At 57.9% G+C, this 18,546-nt stretch overlaps 2 protein-coding genes across 2 annotated transcripts; both read left to right on the top strand.

Moving 5' to 3' along the window:
• The first annotated feature begins 148 nt into the window (after window positions 1-148).
• Window positions 149-2,112, top strand: VSX1 (visual system homeobox 1). The gene is made up of 5 exons (XM_088531261.1): window positions 149-503; window positions 595-673; window positions 753-876; window positions 1,551-1,731; window positions 1,838-2,112. Exons 1-5 carry the CDS (start codon window positions 149-151, stop codon window positions 2,110-2,112), a joined length of 1,014 nt encoding a protein of 337 aa, XP_088387387.1.
• A 2,520-nt stretch (window positions 2,113-4,632) lies between these two features.
• PEX6 (peroxisomal biogenesis factor 6) lies at window positions 4,633-17,626 on the top strand. The gene is given in 18 exon segments (XM_088531256.1): window positions 4,633-5,484; window positions 6,016-6,179; window positions 6,823-6,906; window positions 7,983-8,085; window positions 8,270-8,406; window positions 8,501-8,612; window positions 9,486-9,694; window positions 10,281-10,473; window positions 10,883-10,959; window positions 11,070-11,202; window positions 13,340-13,545; window positions 13,636-13,697; window positions 14,201-14,309; window positions 15,356-15,472; window positions 15,822-15,899; window positions 16,963-17,102; window positions 17,420-17,496; window positions 17,498-17,626. Coding segments are annotated over 18 exon segments (2,913 nt in total). The 3' UTR covers window positions 17,558-17,626.
• Window positions 17,627-18,546: the final 920 nt, after the last annotated feature.

Below are 18,546 nucleotides of genomic sequence, written 5' to 3'. Positions count from 1 at the left end.
CGCTGCTGGCCGCTAATCCGGGGGATTGGGAGTTCCCCCCGCGGCGGCCCCGGGGTGTGATTGGAGCCGGGGCCGGTGGCGGGCGGATAAAAGGGGCGGCGGGCGCCGGTGCCCGCCCGGCTCGGGCCAGGCGGCGGCGGCGGCGGCGATGCCGGGCCGGGCGGAGCCGTCGGGGGGCCGCGCGGCGGTGCCGGTGCCGGTTCGCAGCGCCCTCCCGGAGCGGGGGGCGCGGGCGGGCGGCGCGGGGCTGCGGGCCAAGGGCTTCGCCATCACCGACCTGCTGGGGCTCGAGGCGGAGCTGCAGCCGCCCCCCGGCCCCGCCGCCGCCGCCGGTGGCGGCGCCTACGAGGGCGGCGCGGCGCTGGGGCTGGGGCTGGGGCTGCTCTGCGGGCTGGCGGCGCCCGGCGGGCCCTGCCTGCTGCCCGCGCCGCTGCCGCTGCTGCCCGCCCGCGGGCCGGCCCCGCCGCCGCCCGCCGCCCGCCGCCGCCGCGAGCGCCTCTCCGGTAACCGGCGCGAGGGGGCGGGAGGGGAGGAGCGGGACGGGGCGGCCGAGGGCAGCCGGTGCCAACGCGCTTCCCCCCCGCACGCCGCCAGACGAGGACAGCCTGTCCGGGGACGGCGGCGAGCTGCGGCCCTCGACGGCGCCCGCCAAGAGGAAGAAGCGGCGCCACAGGTAGCGCCCGGGGGGGCGGGCGGGCGGGCGGCGCTGTCCCCGCGGGGCTGACCGGCCCGCTGCCCTCCGGCCCGTGCAGGACCGTGTTCACGGCGCACCAGCTGGAGGAGCTGGAGAAGGCGTTCAACGAGGCGCACTACCCCGACGTGTACGCGCGCGAGATGCTCGCCGTCAAGACGGAGCTCCCTGAGGACAGGATACAGGTAGGTGGCCGCTGAGGACCCCCGCCACGCACCCACAGACTGCCCGAGGGGGAGCTCCTTCTGCCCTGCCGCAAGCCCTGTCGTCAGGAGCAGCTCGGCTCCAACTCCCCGGGAGCCAGCAGCAGTGGGAGCTGCAGAGCTGTCTCCCTCACACCCCCTTGGAGGGCTCCGTGGCCTTGGGGGTCCCAAGCCTGCCCTGTGGAGCAGCTCCCAGGATGGATCGGGAGTGTTGGCAGGAAGGTGGGCAGAGGAGCACTGAGCATCAGCACCTGCTTGGTGGTCCCCTAGACTTGGGAGATGTAGGAGGGCTCCAGGATTAGGAGGTGTAGGGTGACCTCCTGTGCTCAGGAGATGCAGGTGACCCCACGAAGGGGCCCTGGGAGTGAGCACAGCAGTGGGGCCCCCTTGCAGTGCCCGTGGCTGGGAGGACCTTCTCACACCGTGAGCAGCCTCGTGTAATGTGTGCTCCCCTTCCCCTCTCCTCCTTCCCCTCTAACACCCACGTGTGTGCCCTTCCCGACCCCCTCTCCTCACGCACTGCCCTGGTGCCCCCTTCCCGCCCCCGGCCTGGACACGCGCTCCTCGCGCGCGCGCCGGGCCTGGCGTGCCGGCCGCGGGGGCCGTCTCCTCCACCTCTCCCACCCCTCCGTGCTCTCCTGGCGTTACCCCTGAAGGTTTGGTTTCAGAACCGAAGAGCCAAGTGGCGCAAGAGGGAGAAGTGCTGGGGCCGGAGCAGCGTGATGGCCGAGTACGGCCTCTACGGGGCCATGGTGAGGCACTCCATCCCTTTGCCCGAGTCCATCATCAACTCAGCCAAGAGCGGCCTGGTGGGATCCTGCGCCCCGTGGCTGCTGGGTGAGCGGGTGGCCGCGGTGGCCGAGGGACGGGGACGGGTGGGAATGGCCTGGAGCTCCCAAGGTGCTGAGGTGGTGCCCTCTGCTCTCCTCCTGCCCCGCGCAAGGCATGCACAAGAAGTCCATGGAGGTGACTCACAAGGCCGAGAGCCAAGAGAAGCCGACGGAGGGAGGCTGGCAAGAGCCGCGGCCCGGGGAGGAGCGCCAAGGGAAGGCGGCCGCTTCCCCGAGGGGCCGCGACGCGCTCGGCAGCCCGGCGGACGCTCCGGAGGACGCGGCCATCGACCTCTCCAGGACGGCCAAGCAGGAGAAGGGGAACGTGGTGCTGAGGCCGGGCCTCAACAGAGACCCCCCCGCAGAGCTGGAGGATGGGGACCACTGAGCCTGGACTGCCCCCGGGGAGCCAAGGCCTCCCAGCTCCCAGGGAAGATGAGAATACTTACTGATTTTATATATATATTTTTCATCAAATGACTGAACTTTTATCAGGATTCAGGGCATTCTCAAACTGCCCCCCACTCCATCCCTTCACTTCTCAGCAGAGCCGAGATGCAGCCAGGGAGGGTGTGAGGGGAGGCTGCATGTGGCCTGAGAAGCGGTGCGAAAACAGGACCACGGACAGGCTCTTGGAAAGAGCCTCCCTCTCCCTTCCTCCCGCTGGGATGCGAGCGCTTCCCAGCCGGCCACGCTGAGAGCGGCGACGTGATGGGAGCGGGTGCAAAGGGTGGGCACCTTCTCCAAGCACATCCAGCACCCCCAGGGCAGCTCCCTGTGCTCCTGGCGTGCGACTCTCCCACCCCAGGGAGCGACAGGGTTTTAAACACGGCAGAGTCCGCCCTCCAGCGGGTAGAAGCTGACGGACGTGTCGGTTCGTGTCTGCCGAGGATCCAGCCTCCACTACAGCCTTACCACTGGATTTACACTGTGTAGCTCCCTTAACTCGCGCCTGGGGGAAGAGGGAAGGACATTTCTATTTATGCAATGATTTTTTTGTACACGCCTGAATGTTTTCTGACATACTATGCATAAGAGAACTGACCTTTTATTGTAAAGCAAGCCATAGCACCCGGGATCAACTAAGTGACTTTGTGAACCGACATAGGATAATATTTTGTTACGTGTTTGTAAAAAAATGTAATGTCCGAGCCATTCCTTGGTGGTCTTATTTATGTCTAAAAGCACTTTAGTGATCTGGGTTTGTTTTATTTTTTTTTCCTGAATGTGGCTCTCCCTGTTTTGTCCATCACTTATTTATTACACGCCCGTCAATAAAACTGTGGTGTATCTTTGGTTTTCATGCTCTGCAGTGATTATTTTTATTGTTATTATTTTCCCCTGGCTCTGGGCAGATCATCTGCTGTTTCCCTCTGCCTGCTCGGAGGGCAAAGCAAAGCCCTTGTGCATCCTCAGGTCCAGTCAGTGGCCTCCACCTGCCAGAAAGTGACTGATTTGAGCCACTTTAAAGGTCCGAGCTACCACTGACAGGTTTGGAAACACTCCTGAACAGAGCAGCTGGCCCGTTCCTAGGGGCAGTCACTGGCAGAAAGTTGTTCTCTTCCCCCAGGGCTCCTGGAAAAGCTCCTTTGTACAATTCAAGGGCATGTTTAAGGCTGCTCACTGGGGCTAGGTGGATGCAGCAGGGGAGGTTTTGCTGACCCAGAGCCTGGGGAGGCCACCGTGACCACCCACCTGCCGGCGTGTCGCTGTCTGCATCGCTCCAGGGCCGAGCTGGCACATGTGTGTGCTCTGACAGCCAACCTGGACCCCCTCCAGTTTCATCTGCTGGCCAAAACATAGCGGGGAAACCGCTCAGGGGAAAAAAAAAAAGGTTTTATTAAAATCTGAGTAATCCCAATTTGGAAAAGTTCCTAATACCACTCAGTACGTGCACGGCCACGTAGTGATGCTGCTACCTGTCCCTGCCTTCATGGCCGGGCTCCTCGTGCACAAACGCACATTAGGCTCTGCATGAGGTAAAGAGTGGCTGGGAGTTTGCCGAGGCGAAAGCAGAGCTAAAGAAGTGGCACCTGCAGATTTCCTGCTTTTCTCTGCCCTCGCGCTGGTCAGGAAAACATGGCAAACACAAGCAGAAAACTCTGCGAGCTGGGAGCGTGTGGGGAGACCGGTTCAGGAAAGGACGAGCCAGGGCTTATTGCAGCAGCAATTACGCTCCGCGAGAGCCGAGACTTAGCACGTTGGAGGCCTAATCCTGCCTGAGCAGCATCTGCAAACCCTTTATTTGGGCTGCGCTGTGCTGGCACAGGAGGTCTGCTATCTTTTTTTTTCCCCTGTGCAGATGGCCTGGCTCTGTGCTCCGCTCCGGCCGCAGCGACGCACAAGCAGCGTCACTGCTGTGGGTGCAGCAGCCATGGGACCGACGCAGCCTCCTTCCCCGTGGAGGGAGCTGAGAGCTGCCCCCCAAGGAAGGGCAGCGATGCCGCTGTCCTTGGTGCATCATCACGTTTGCGGCAGCAGTAGGAAGTGGGCAAAACACGGTTCCTGCCTTCGCTTCGGATCCGATCTATCCTGAGATCCGGGGCAGATGAAGCCACCCGTGGTCCCTCCAGCAGCCTTCGGGTCATTGCGGCAGCACCGAAGAGCCCTGGATCGCGCCAGCGGCTGCAGCTTGCTGGGGCGGGGGGTGAGGCCACCTGCTAAACCAGAGCGAAGGGATGAGGAAAGGTGGGGGGAAGTAAAACGAGGTAATTTTGTCCCATTTCTTGGCATCAGGCTCGCAGGCCGGCGCTCGTGACGGGCTTCGCCCCGACCCTTGGCCCCGGGTCCTGCGCGGCGGGGGATCCCCGCAGCCCCCAGCCCGCCAGGGGCGCCCTCCCCCGGCCCGCCCTCTCTATGGTGCCGCCATAGAGCTCCGGGCGGAAGCGGCGCGGCGGCCCGGGGCTCCATGGCGGTGGCGGTGCTGCGGCCGCTGGAGGCGCCGGCGGCGGCGGCGGAGGCGGCGCTGCTGGAGGCGCCGGCCGCGCTGTGCGCGGCGCTGCGCGGCCGCGGGGCGCTCGTGCTGGCCGTGCGGCCGGCGGGGCGCGGCGGCGCGCAGGCCGTGCTGCTGGGCGCCGCACTGCGCGAGACGGCGGCGGCCGGCGGGGCGGCGCTGCGGCTGCGGCGGGCGCTGCTGCGGCGGCTGGGGCTGGCGCCGGGGCGGCGCGTGGCCGTGTGGCCGGTGCGGCGCCCGCCGCCGCTGGCCTGGGTGCTGCTGGCGGGCGGCGAGGCGGCGGCGGCGGCGGGCGGGCCCGCGGTGGTGGCGCGGCGCGGTGAGGCGCTGCCGGGCCCCGCGGCGGCGCCGCTCGTGCTGGAGGCGCGCCCGGCGCTGCAGGGCGTGCTGGGCAGCGGCACCCGCCGCGCCGCCGCGCCGCCCCTACCGGCCCCAGCGGCGGCGGGCGGCGCCCCGTGTCGCGCGGCGGCGGCGGCGGCGGCGGCTCCGCTCGTGTCGCGCTTCGCGGCGGCGGGGCGCCCGGCGCGGCTGCGGGCGGCGCGCGCGGCGGCGGGAGGCGGCGGCGGCGGCGCCGAGCTCTGGGTGAGCCGCGGGGCGCTGCTGGCGCTCGGCCTCTTCCACGGCGAGTGGGTGCGCGTGAGCGCGGCGGGGCGGCAGCACGTGGCGGCGCTGCGGGTCCGACCGCCGCCCTGGCGATACCCGCCCGCCGCCGCCGCCGAGGTCGCCGCCGAGGCCGCCCTGCTCGCCCCGGCGCTCGCCTTCAACCTGCGCTGCGAGCCGGCCGCCGCCGGGCACGTCTGCGTGCGGGTGAGCCCCCACCGGCCACACAGCACCTCCCGGGGGGTCCCGGCGAGGCACTGGGCGCTGGTCACAGCCCTGCGGCTTCGGGGACACCCGGGTGGCTCCAGGAGGATGGGCACGGTCGGCCCGGCGCATCCCCGTGGTGGCTGCTGGGTCCCCGTGGTGGCATCGGGAGCAGGGGGATGTTGCCCACCCCGCCTATGGCCTTTGGGCACCTGGGGATATGCTGGGCCTCCCGGTGGTGGCACTGGAAGCCATTGGCTCTCCAGCCGTGGCCTCTGGGCCCTCTGCAATGTCCCGTCTGTCCCCATGGTGGCACCGGGAGAAGGGGGCTGGTGGCCACCTCACTGTAACCTCTGGGTCCCCAGGGATGTGCCAGACCTGCCCTTGGTGGCGCTGGGCGGAGGGGGCTGGCGGCCACCCCGCCATGTCCTTTGGGTTCCTGGGCACGTGCTGGGGCTCCCTCCCCGTGGCGCTGGAGCCTGGCGGGGCAGGCTGGCCCTGACGCCTTCCGCTCCCGTGTTGTCCCCTCCGCAGAGGTACGAGGTGGAGAGCGGCCTTGACGAGGGCCAGGAGAGCTGCTCCCGGCTGGCCGTGCCGCCCTTCGCCAAGGAGCTGCACGTGGAGATGGTCTGCTCGCCAACGTACAGCGCCGCGGGCCGCTACGACCGCATCCTCTACAAGCACTTCGAAACGCCTCGGTAAGCCAGGAGCCCTCTCGCTGTGGCAGCCAGATCTGATACACATGGATCATATGTGTTAAGCTGCTGATAAATATATGCGTGCTGAACGCTTCTGAAATATTTACCTGCGCCGTTTCCTCCTCCTGAGCTGGACTTGCCTGCAGCATCTCTGCTCCCGTCCTTCACAAGATGTCCTTAAGTCTCCTTCCCTCTTTGTGATTAATGGTTCCAACACTGAGGTCTGCCAAATGCCCCAGGACACCCTCTGTGTCCTGTGGTGGGTTCATACGCCAGGATTCAACTCTGTATACATTGAATGGTTGGTCAGCCGGCTGTGTTAGAGGTCTTCTCTCGTGGCTTGTCCCCCGAGCTTCTTCAGAACTAGGTTTAGCTGTTCCAGGCCTAGGGAGGTGATGCTCTTTATAATTAATAGCATCGATCTTTTGTATCACTGGCAGATTTTTCATGGATTTACACTCTAAATCTTTATGTGGCAATTTATCATTTTGGAATACAGGAGAAGGAACAAAGCACCACGAATAGATACATTCTTTGTAAAAACATGTGTGGCATGGTGGGTTGTTTCTCATTGGTGAGACTCACTGTATGTATGTGTGTATGTGTATATATATACATATATATATATTTTTTTTTTCTGTAGGCTTGTCCAGGAGGGAGACATCATATGTATTCCAACATATGGATGTGCTGATTTTTTAGAAGAAAATTCAGACAAATTTCTTAGGTAGGTGGCAATAAAGTGTGGCTCTATTACATGGATAGAGAAAAGGTGTTTTTCCACTGTCGATGCTTTTGAAATGGGGCAATGGATTCACTATGACCTGAGGACAGTCAGTGCCTCATAAACCGAAATGGAAGCTAGGTTTGCTTATGCAGGACAAACCCTAAAGTGTGGACGTTTCTGCACTTTAGAATAACTTGGCCTTGAAACAGTTCTGTGTTGAATGAGAAAAATTACTTTTGTATCAGAGTAGGGTGTTTGCATTAGGGTTTGGATAGTGGCAATATAAATGCCTCAGTTTTTAGCCAGTGAGGTAACTGAAGAGTGTGATTTAAGTATTTGCCTTGAATGCTTCAGGATATACCAGCCACATGTTCATCTTCACTGCATATTCCAAACTTTCAGAATTTTGGTGTGCTACCATGCTACCATAACAAGTGTTTTCTGGGCTGTTTTTCTGAAGGAGAACGGACCACAGGAAGCACAAGTCTCCCATCTGTACGCTTAGGTATTTGCCCTATGGCAGACAAAAGGAGACAGCAGAGTTAATGGGGCCTAGAGAGTTTCAGACTATTGTAGGATGCACGTAGGACACTCAAGAGATAGAGGAAACTTTTGCAGGTCCTTTAACAATCTGTCCTGTGGGATGTTGGTGGAGGAAGCATTTTCCCAGCCAGGTGTCCAGGACAGGATCTGTGCTTGGGTTGGGGTCTGTTCTGCAGCTCAGAGGACTCTGCAGTACAGGGTTTATATGCAGCACACCGAGCTCTGTGCGCTTACAGTGAAGGAACTGATGGCAGAAGAGGAGCTCTGCTTTAGGCAAAGCAGACAAAATGGGAAGGTTGGGACACTAGTTCTTGTGAGCTAAAGCCAGCAGCAGAAGCTGTACCTGTTGGCAGTCACATTGGTCTCCCTAGCCAGTCGGTGCTATGGAATCTGCAAAGGATCTGTGGGGGTCTTGGCAGAGAGCAGGAGTGTCCATACTTACCTGTGCCTTTCAGCTGGCTTCTGGCAGTGAAAGGATTATTCTTGTTGTCCAGATTTGACTCAGTAATTTAGACTGCTTGCTCTTCCTTTAGATGGCCCGAGCTTTACTTCAAAGTGAGGAAGATTTTAGGCATGGTAGAAGGCGAGCAGTCTGAGGGTTACCTGGTGGACACCCAGAACACATCTCTGTACCTGGTAAGATGTCAGTGGAGAGCAGGGCGGGTGTTCATCTGAGGCTGAGGTTGCACTGTAGTGGTGGCAAAGGTGCGTTGGGGGACTTGTGTCTCCTGCACTTCAAAAAGGGCATTTGGGACACACTTTGTCGCTTGATGTCTTTTCGCTGTTGGTATTTCACAAGAGTTATATTCCTTCCTCGCAGGTGGGATCAACCAACAGTGCTGTCCCATCTTCCCCAGCCTATGGCAGCCATGAGCTGTGGAGCAGTTTGTCTCCTGCTGGACTCTCTGATGTTGTGAAGCAGCTCTGCAGTGCACTTCGGCCTCACCTGAACAGCTCGTGAGTTTAAGCTCCTCCTAGCAAGGCTCAGGAGAGCTGGGACCCTGCTCCACAGTCCGCAGAGAACTGCCTGTTCCCCTGCCCTGTGTTGCAGGGGAACTGCGCTGAGCGGGGCGGGCAGCATCCTCCTCTCGGGACCAAGCGGCAGCGGGAAGCTAACGGCTGTCAAAGTTGTGTGTAGCTGCCTTAACCTTCACCTCTTCAAGGTAATTCCTTGTAGGGACAAGTGGATTCCCTACAGTCACAGAAATAGCCTTTAAGATAACAAAAACAAAAAGTTCGCAGTCATGACAATGACCCTCCTTAGAAGCCATTCCTGTGCGTGCATGCAAATAAAGGGAGTGCACGTATGCTGAATTTGTGGATTCTGTTGGATATAACCTGAGAGCAACTCTGTGGATCAGTTCAAAGGTCTGTCTGATGGGATGAGGCTGTAGGTGCTCCCAGGGACGGCTCCTATGCAACCGCTTGGCACCAGGAGGCCAGCACTGCCAGTTCCCAGCAGCGCCGTGGCCGCTGTTCAGGGCTCAGCAGCTGCCTCTCCCTTCTGAGTGGCTCCATCCAGTGTTTGCCTTGTAAACAGTGTCTGGGCCTCCAGCCACCTTTTTTTTTTCCTAATAACCTTCTACCTTTCTCCTGCACGCTGAGCGCATGTCACAGATGACTGAACAGCTTCCTAAGCCTTCCCCTCTGCTCTTTGCACTGTTCCTCCAAAGCATCTTGTTCTCCTTGTGTTGACCTCTTGCATGGCTCTCCCATCCCTTCTGGATTATGTTGCTTGAGCAATTGCATCAGCTTTAGCAACTACTCCAATTCCTTGCTGTCACCTCTTTGAGACAGGAGCTGCCCTCACCCCTCATAGGGAAGCAGCCATTTGCCTGTGCTAGGAAATCTGGAATCCTTCCCTGTCTATTTTGTGCCTCATCAGCTGTTTCTGACAAAGTGTGTCTGGGGAATGCCCACCTTATCTCCCCTTTCAGAATTGTGTTGCTGATGGAAAATGCTACATAAGTGAGGGCTGCTCTCAGCCCCACGCTTGCCACCCTAACAAATTATGACTTGTGCGGCTTCTCTTGCAGGTCGATTGTGTTAGTTTGTGTGGTGACAGCAGTGGAGCCACGGAGGAGAAAGTGCAGGTGGCCTTCACCCGGGCCCAGCAGTATCACCCGTGTGTGCTTCTGCTGAAGGACATAGAGGTGCTTGGTAGAGACCGAGATGGGCTGGGAGAGGACTCCAGGGTCATTGCTACCCTGAGGCAGCTGCTCCTGGACACAGATCCTGCAGTGAGGTATGGACCCTGCACATTTGCTGTGGGTACCTGGTGTTGTTGTAAACCTGTGGGGTCTCTCCCATATTTGCTTTGCTTATTTCAGAGGCATCTTGCTCTTGCAGCTTAGGCGTTGCAGGAATCGAGAGATTTTATCCTCTAAAACTGTGCTGGTTCCTGACTTTACTCAGATGCATGTGCAGGGAGTTGAACTAGATGACCTCTAGAGGTTCCTTCCAACCTTAAGCATTCTATGAGCAAATATGGCATGTTTTAGTGGGGCTAAAATGAGAAGGGCTGCAGGACGTGCAAGGTTGCACTGGGTCTGTGAGGCCAGGCCCCAGGAGAGTCCTGCAGCAGATGGCAGGTACCAGAGAGGGAGGCATCGAGGGAGGAAATAAGATGTCTCTTGAGGGGACAGGACTTGCAAAGCAGCCCAGAAGTTAAACTGGAGGAGAGTGACTATATGAGAGAGCTTTGCTAGTGCATGCGGGTGTCACAGAGGAAAGGCTGCCCTTTGGAGAACAGGGTAGCGAGGGGGGTGGCCATGGGGAAAGGGGCCTTTTTGTAGAGCTGAGGCCATGGGCTGTCCCCCCTTTCTCTGCAGCCGCCCCGTCTCGGTGATTGGCACAACGTGCAAGCCCCGGGCTGTTCCCACAGACGTGCAGACTGCTTTCCTTCACGAGGTGAAAATCGAAGCCCCTTCTGAAGAGCACAGGAGGTTGATGCTGGGTGCGCTGACCGCCAGCCTTCCTCTGGGCAAGGAAGTGAGCCTCTCCAAGCTGGCCCGCAGGACCGCGGTGAGTGGGACCGTGCTGGGGAGCGGACGGGCAGCCCCGAGGCTCGGCAGGCCACGAGTGTTTGCCAACCTCCTCTGCCAGGCCATGGAGAAAAGGGGCAGTTCCCAAAGCCCCAGCAGCTTCGTTGGTGGATAACTGGTACTCAGACGTTGGGGTGCTGTCAGCTTTTGCTGCAGGGTTTCCAGTGCCAAAGGACTGGAGATCTTTAGCAGAGGTGCTGGTTGATGCTAGAAGGGTACTCATCACCCTGCAGACTGAGCTGAGTTAAATAAATTAAGCTAAAGACTTGAACATGGGCATAGAGGGGCAAGAATGCCTTTGCAAGAAGTCTCTCTGCGTTCACCTTGTGCGCCTTAGCTGGAGCAGCGGTCAGGGCCTGAGCTGATGCTGGTGGTTTTCTCATTCGCAGGGGTTTGTGCTGGGAGACTTGTGCGCCTTGCTGTCCCACAGCAGCCGTGCTGCTTGTGCCCGCATCCAAGCTCTGAGGTAGCGTAAGGGCAGGGCGGCAGGAGGAGGTGGCTTGGCAGCAGCAAATCTGATAACGCTGGGAGTGGAGCGGGCAGTGCCTCTGTCTCTCACTTGTTTTCCCTTGCCAGTTTTCCAGGTGGACTGAGCGAGGAAGTGGAGAGAGATTTTTGCACTGCTGGCTTCCCTGTGCTGGAGGAGGATTTCAGTGTAGCGCTGGACCAGCTACATGATGCCCATTCGCAGGCAGCGGGAGCCCCAAAGGTAGGTTCCTGGAGCAGAGGTGAGGATTTGAGTCTCTAGAGCTGTGTGGCTTCTCATCTCTCCCTTTTGCAGGCCTTGCCAAACCTGGGCTCTGCTCTAACACGTTGCCTGCTTATGTGTCCTCTCACATCCCCCACTTTGGAAAATAATCCTGCTGTGGTCTTCCCCCACTAGTGATTTTTTCCCACTGTTGACCTTTAGTCTGGGCAGGGAAGCACTTGTGGCTCTAATTGGAGACTGTTTAATTAGCTAGTGTGCTAGCAGTGCCAGACTGTATGGTGCCCCTCAAGGAGCAGAGGTGACTGGTGGACTGGCTGCCTTGTTCAGGTCTGTCCAGCCAGCCACAATATAGGCATAGAGAGGCTGGGGCACAAGCTGGTGAAGGAATTTCCACACGTACATGAGAGGCCTTAAATTTGATCCGTGGCCTTGGCTACTGCTAGAGCTGCTGCAGGCTCGTCTGACAGCTGGGCAGTTTGAAGAGCTGGGAATTCCTTAGGGAAATGGAAAAAGGGCTTGAGAGAAAACCAGTTGGGTCAGCTCCTCAAGGAGGGGCTCGATGCAGCTCTGAGCCGGTGAAACAGCATTTTCCTGCTAACGTGGTGTTGGGCCCAAGTGAGAGGATGAGAACCCCTTCTCCACACGCTCCAGTCCAGTCAGCTGAGCTCAGTGCAGGGCAGGAAATGCTGGTCTTGGAGCAGCATCTTCTCCCCAAAAACATTTGCAGTCCTGACCCGGGAAGGTGTCATCTTCCTGGTGTCATCATCCAGGTGCTTCTCTGGGACTGTTAATCTATTCATTAACTTACTAGAGGCTGAAATAAGCTGTACTTTGAGGCATGTTTGCTGTAGTAAAAATAACCATGAAGTCTGCTCTGCAGTGAGCTGGGTGAATGGGAGCTAATTTTGCTGGTATCTTAACAATTATTTATCAATTTCTTAGTAGTTGGCTGCAGTTCAGAAAGCCCGTTAGCAGGTTCCTGGATACTCTCACATATATAACTTTCAAATCCCCACTTGTATTTTCTTGTTAGTCCCACATTTGTTTGCCGTTAAAGGGATTATCAGCTTAAGTATCCTAGAAAAAGCTAATATCAAACCTCTGATTGCTAGCAGTACTTCCAGCACATCCTGGACTTCTGATATTCTCCTTTGAAAACAGCTTTTCTTTTTTTTTTTTTGAGTATTTTTCCATCTCCCATGTTGATGTTTATAGAGCTTTTTTTCTGGAGAGGAAGCATAAGCAGGAGTGTGAGTAAGAAGGCAACTCTTCTATTCATAAACATCGAAGAAAGACAGCCTGTGACCTTTTGCTTTAAAAGGTTTCTTTCTGGAAATACTTGCCTTGTCTGGCCTGATTTTCCTGGAGAACTTGCTGGACAGCTGGAGTAATCTCAAGTAGTGAAGGAATGAGAACCAGAATGGCTGCGGGGGAAGGAATTCTGCTCTGGCCTATTTTTAAACTCCTTGGTCATGCTGACACCTGTTCCACACCCGGCCAACAGCTGTGGGGAACTGTGTTCAGCCTTTGCTTTGTGTGCGTGCTCCAAGGGGGGCTGCTTTTGCTCTCTGGAGAGATACATCATGCAGACTCTGGTGTTCCTGCCATTTCTAAGTTTTGAGTCGGCCAGCATCCTCTAAGAATGTTTGACTCTGCAGAAACAACAAAAGTGGCAGTCGCTCACCCCCTTGCTGCCTTTGCTTTCTTTGCTTTCTTCTTTCTTTGCAGCTGTCCTCTCCCTTGCTTTCTTGTAAACATCTTTGAGTTTTGGTCCTATATTCCCTTCTTCAAAAGCAGGAAATTTTCCATCTGTAGAGGACATCTGTCCTCACATCCTCCCAGGACAGAGGTCCTACTAGCTCAGGGTCTGTCACTGGGGGGTGAATGCCCCTGTGCAGTCTTAGGGCAGCAGAACGTGGGCTGTGCAGCTCCTTGTGCCATGGCAGAGTGTGGGAGAGGGTGGCTACAGACACTGGGAGATGTCGTGACAGGGATGCTCAGGCCGTGCGGTGCAGGGCTGACTTGCTGCAGGCTGGATGCAGCTGATGACAGCAGGAGCACCAAGAGATTGATGCCCCACGAGCAAGAGCTCAACAGGCTCAAGAAGAAGTGCTAAGAGGGACTCTCTCTTGCGCAGATCCCCTCCGTGTCCTGGCAGGACGTTGGTGGGCTCCAAGAGGTGAAGAAGGAGATCCTGGACACTATCCAGTTGCCCCTGGATCACCCAGAGCTGCTGTTGCTGGGTCTGTGTCGTTCTGGCCTGCTGCTTTATGGCCCTCCTGGGACAGGGAAGACCTTACTGGCAAAAGCCGTGGCAACCACGTGCACCATGACCTTCCTCAGGTGAAAAGCTGGGGTATCGCGTGGTCAGAGTGACTTTCTCCTGGCAGCTCACAGTTCTCCTAACTGTTGTCTTTTCTCCCTGCCCTGTAGCGTGAAAGGGCCAGAGCTCATCAACATGTATGTTGGGCAAAGTGAGGAGAACGTGCGCAACGGTGAGCCCGAGTGCCCTGCTCCTGGCACAGTGGGATACGGGGACTTTTCTGGGGTGCTAGAGGGAAGGAGCTCGTAGTTCACCCCACCCCTTACCAATTCTTCCTCGTAGCTGCCACCGAGGGTGCAAACCCAACCGTCTCCTGCACCCCCTCTCTTCTCTGCCTTGCTGCAGCCACTGCTGCTGCTCTCTCTGTTCCTGCTGCTCATCCTTGGCCTTGCTGATGGGACAGCATCCCCTCTGAAACCCAATTCAAGCCTCGGGGGCCATCGTGTGAGGTGCTGCCCTTGGGGAGCTTCTGATTTGGCTGAGCCCTTTAAGCAGGAGCAGTGATTATTGGTAAAGTGGGATGCAGCTAGTTTCCCTTTAAGCAGGAGCAGTGATTATTGGTAAAGTGGGATGCAGCTGGTTTCCCTTCACAGCTCCTCTGTGCTGGTGACTTCGTGCGTCCTGGTGTTCTCACTCAGCTCTCACATCCTGCGTGCTCTCTCTCTCTCCTCCCAGTGTTTGCCAGAGCCCGAGCAGCTGCTCCCTGCATCATCTTCTTTGATGAACTGGATTCCCTGGCCCCAAATCGTGGGCAGAGTGGAGATTCAGGGGGTGTTATGGACAGGTAAGATAGCACAGAGCATCCTTAGGAGAGCAGATGTCCTTGCCTGAGCTAGGGGAGCATGGGATGGCCTAGTGAGGCAGAGTCCGTCTCGGCTCTCCTGCTGTCCCTCTTTGCTCCCTTCAACTCCCCTGCACAGCCTGTCTCCTCTGAGGCTGCCAGTACTGCTGTTTGCATTGCAGCAGATCCCTGATTGCCCAAGCCTGTTGTGCAAACATTTGGTTAAGACGGGGCCCCCTCCAATAGCTTCTGTGGCTGCTAGCTGTTCCCTTTGGCCTCTCCAAGGTCATTGCTCTCCTCGCTTTAGCTGCTGTTTCCCTGTAGTGGGAAACCTTTCAGCTGCCTTTGGTTGAAGGAAAGTTTGTGCAGCTTGGATGTACCCAGAAACAAGGCAGGTTCTTCCAGGTGTCTTTTGCTGAGCTCATGTCCCGTCCTCATCTCTATCCATGAGGATTTCCGCAGAATGGAGGATTTGCCAGTAATGCCGTGGGCCCCAGTGTCTATCTGCACGCCCAAAACAGCACAGAAGCTTTTTTAGGTGTGGGCCCAAAGTGGTCCCAGAACCTTGTGGAGCCATCCCCATGCCAGGAGGTCTGGGTGACGCTCTGAGGTCACTCTGCAGCAGCCCCCAGGTTTGAGGTGTGCACCACTCGCTGGCTGGCAGCATCCCTGGCAGAGACCGAAAGCGCAGAACGGCATAGCAAGGAGGGTTAGTGTCAGGGAATCCAAGGCACGGCCGTACGCACCTGCCTGTGGTTGGTCCTTGTTGCTGGTGTCCATGATAGCCCGGGTAAGCATGTGCAGCCATCCTGGAAGGGTTTAGGGCCAAGGAGAGGCTTTTAGGGCTGTCTTGGCACTAGGGGGTTGCACTCGCTCTGCAATGTGCCTCCGTGATCACTGGCTTCCCTGAGAGATGCGAGTAGCCGTAGCAGGGCAATTCCAAAGAAAAAAGGTAAGAGCTGGAAGTCAAGACAGGGACCCGTGGGTGGATGCGTGCCATAGTGGGCAATTTGCTGAGCCCTCGTTGTGTCTCCTCTCCTTCCTTGCAGAGTTGTCTCCCAGCTCCTGGCTGAGCTTGACGGACTTCATTCCACCAGAGGGGTGTTTGTCATCGGAGCTACAAACAGGCCCGACCTCCTGGACCCGTCGCTGCTCCGGCCGGGGAGGTGTGTTGCATGCTGCTCTTCCTTGCTTCAGGGTAGTTCCCTGGAGTTGCTCAGGCAGCGGTTGAGCTGAACTGGGCGCAGCCATAATCCTGATGTCTGCAGTTAGTCCATGCCGGGGCAGAACTTGCCCTTGTTGGATCTCATGAGGTTCCTGTGGGCCTGTTTCTCCAGCCTGGGTGGTGAGGTCCCTCTGAAGAGCTGCCCTGCCCTGCAGTGTGTCAGCTGCTTCCCCTCATCCTGGTGTCATCCACCTTGCTCTGACAGCAAAAGGTTTCTAGTGCACAGGACTGGGTCCTGGAGAAAAATTTATCTTGGCCCTTCTTTGACTGTCTTTTCTCTCTGCTGACAGATTTGACAAGTTGGTCTATGTGGGCATCAATGAAGACCGGGAGTCGCAGCTGCAGGTGCTGAGTGCTGTCACCAGGAAGTGAGTGACCTTGTCTTCTTGCAATCCTGCAATGGGCTGTGGCCTTCCTGGCTCACATGTGGGCTGCTGCAGCCTGGCCTTGTGTCTGGGCCCCGAGAACACCCAAGTCACTGTCAGGCAGCCAGTAGGAAGCGCAGGACAAGGGCAGGTTTTCTGCACAGTGGGAGCAGAAGCATCTCAGCCCCCTGAGTGAAGGCTGGAGGAGCTGGTAGAGTTCTCCAGTCACCGTTCCCATGTCTTCTACTCAGGGAGCTCAGCCAGCTCCTCTCAGTGTGTTGAGGCTGCAGGGCACTAGCGTAGCAGGAGTCCCCACTGGGGTCCTGCAAGGTTTCCTACACGTTTCCTACAGTTTCCAGGAGCAAGTGCACAGGTAGCTCTGTATGGAGGTCCCCCCAGGACAGCCGGGTGAGCAGCTGATCTGCCTCAGCAGGGACTTGTGAGCTGGGGTGCTGGGACTGCTCCTCCCTGCAAGGATAACCCGGTGGGAGAGGCTGGTCACGAGCGCCTTTCCACACCATGTGGTTTGGCAGCAGCACCCTCCGGCACGGCGTCTGCATCGTGGCTCTTGCGAGGCCGTTTGGTGGCAAGGTGGTTTGTACCAGCAGTAATTAAATGTGTTCTCATTCAGCCCTGGCTGCAGGCTGTTTCCAGGTGTGGAGAGCACTTAATTTCCCTGAGCCAGAGTAGAGAGCTGCTTTTGATCCTGCTCAGCAGGGACCAGGACCTTGCTGCAGGGATGTCTCGAACAGGAATTGGCCATATTAAAAGAAGAAAAAAAATAGGAAAGCTTTTTTTTTTCTCTCTCTCTTTCTGTTGCTGTTTTTTTTTTTTTTTTTTTTTTTTTTTTTTTTTCACACAGAGCACATCCCACCATGGAACATGACTCTAGTCTCCAGTTCCTCCTGTCCTATCACTGCCTGACACATTTCTCCCAGTCCCCAGTCTCCCCGCTCTTGCTTTCCCTCTCCCCGCTCTTGCTTTCCCTCTCCCCGCTCTTGCTTTCCCTCTCCCATTTTTTCTCTCCCCTGTGGCTCTCACACCTATTGTTATTTTTTCTTTGCAGGTTTAAACTGGATCCTTCCGTGAGTCTCCCCAGCATCCTAGAAAAATGCCCTGCTCGGCTGACAGGAGCAGACATCTATGCGCTGTGCTCGGATGCCATGATGAGCGCTGTCAAGCGCAAGGTGGAGTGGATTGAGGAAGGTGAGAGCCTGGCCCCAGCTTGGCCCATGTGTTGGCGGCTGCCCTGCGGAGGGGACACTCGCTGCTGCCACAGGAATTTGGCTGGAAAAGAAGAGGTTTTGGAGCGTGTCTTCATGCTGGGCTGTGTGTTGCTGGCAGGCAGTCGCTGCGTGTGGGGGGTCACCTTTCTCTCCAGTGCTTGGCCGCAGGGGAATGGGCAGAGGAACCTGTGACTCCCAGCCTGCTGGCAAATAAGAGCAGACTGGAGGGGGGCTCTTGGGACATGCTGCCCGGCCCTGCTCTTTGCTCTGAGCTTGCTCTTCCTCTCTCTCATGCAGGGCTGGATACAGAGAGTTCTGCTCTGGTGCTGACCATGGAGGACTTCCTGCAGGCTGCTGCAAGGCTGCAGCCTTCGGGTCTCTGAGCAGGAGCTGCTCAGGTACAGATTCATCCAGCAGAAGTTTGCTGCCTGCTAAGCCCCAGCAGAGCTAAGAGTGGAAGAGATGAAGCCGTAAAGGACTTGGGAGACATGAGACAGAAACAGGCACCTTCCTTCTATCACCTCTCTTGTGCCTGGCTGAGCGAGTCGCCATGCCCTGCAACGGTGCTCAGTGTGGTGGTGGGACCTGTCACCCCCTCGGACTCAGGGGAGCTCCCCACGGGTGCTTGGAAGCATGTGGGAAGCCGGGAGGTTTGAGGGCCTGGAGAGCATGGGAATAGCTGAGTGGCTGACAAGGCCACCCATGTGAGAGCAAGCCCAAACAGTACCAAGTTGGGCGCAGGAGAAGGGTTCTGGAGGTTGTCCCTCGTTGGGGCACTAGTCCCCAGTGAGGGGATGGTGGCCAGAGCGTGAAGGAACAGAGAGTGCTGCTGCCACAGGCAGCCTAGGCTTGATGTGGACTTTGAAAATAAACACAGGTTTCTCGTCCAGCTTCTGCCTCTGCACGGTCAGCGTGGGGCTTTGGGGCCTTTGCTCACCACAGGCCTCAGGAAAGGGCCCTTTGAACCCCCTGGGAAGGTCTGGGTTGTGCAAAGAAATGGCTGTCCTGGAGGAAGTGGGGGCATCTAGGAACAGGGCTGGAGTAGAGGCCACCGCGCCGTGGGCACTGGTTCCTCTGGGAGGTGCTCGCTGCCAGGACGAGACCCCATGGTGGCCTCCTCCCCTCCTCCATCCTCACCGAGGGACACACAGTGTGGGAGCCGCACGTGCACTGTGGCTGGGCCTGTGCTGAGAAAGCGAAATCAAGATCCCCAGGCAGAAGCGGCTGCCTCAGAGCCACCCCACCTGCCTGCAGGTGCGGCTGGTGGCAGCTGGAGGGTGAAGCCCAGGGCTGGTGCCCGCCGCACGAAGCCGGGTTGTGCTTGTAAGGAGCTCCCAGCTCTGCTAATACCTCCCGTGAGCTGTGCAGTGCCTGAGGACCAAGGCCGCGTCCTCCCGCGGTGAGGGCCGCGCTGCGGGTGCTGC

Source organism: Tinamus guttatus, unplaced genomic scaffold, assembly GCF_059628265.1.
Source record: "Tinamus guttatus ecotype Peru unplaced genomic scaffold, ASM5962826v1 Tinamus_guttatus_pri_ptg000403l, whole genome shotgun sequence".
Classification (NCBI taxonomy): domain Eukaryota; kingdom Metazoa; phylum Chordata; class Aves; order Tinamiformes; family Tinamidae; genus Tinamus; species Tinamus guttatus.
The sequence above is the reverse complement of the archived record's forward strand: the minus strand, read 5'-3'. Positions and strand labels throughout refer to the sequence as shown.

What these genes read in the sequence shown, in the direction of transcription:
- VSX1 (XM_088531261.1), top strand. Translation starts at nt 149, where the DNA reads ATGCCGGGCCGGGCGGAGCCGTCGGGGGGCCGCGCGGCGGTGCCGGTG. An exon ending in TCCCTGAGGACAGGATACAG is followed by an intron (nt 877 to 1,550) that starts GTAGGTGGCCGC and finishes TTACCCCTGAAG; the next exon opens with GTTTGGTTTCAGAACCGAAG. An exon ending in CTGCGCCCCGTGGCTGCTGG is followed by an intron (nt 1,732 to 1,837) that starts GTGAGCGGGTGG and finishes GCCCCGCGCAAG; the next exon opens with GCATGCACAAGAAGTCCATG.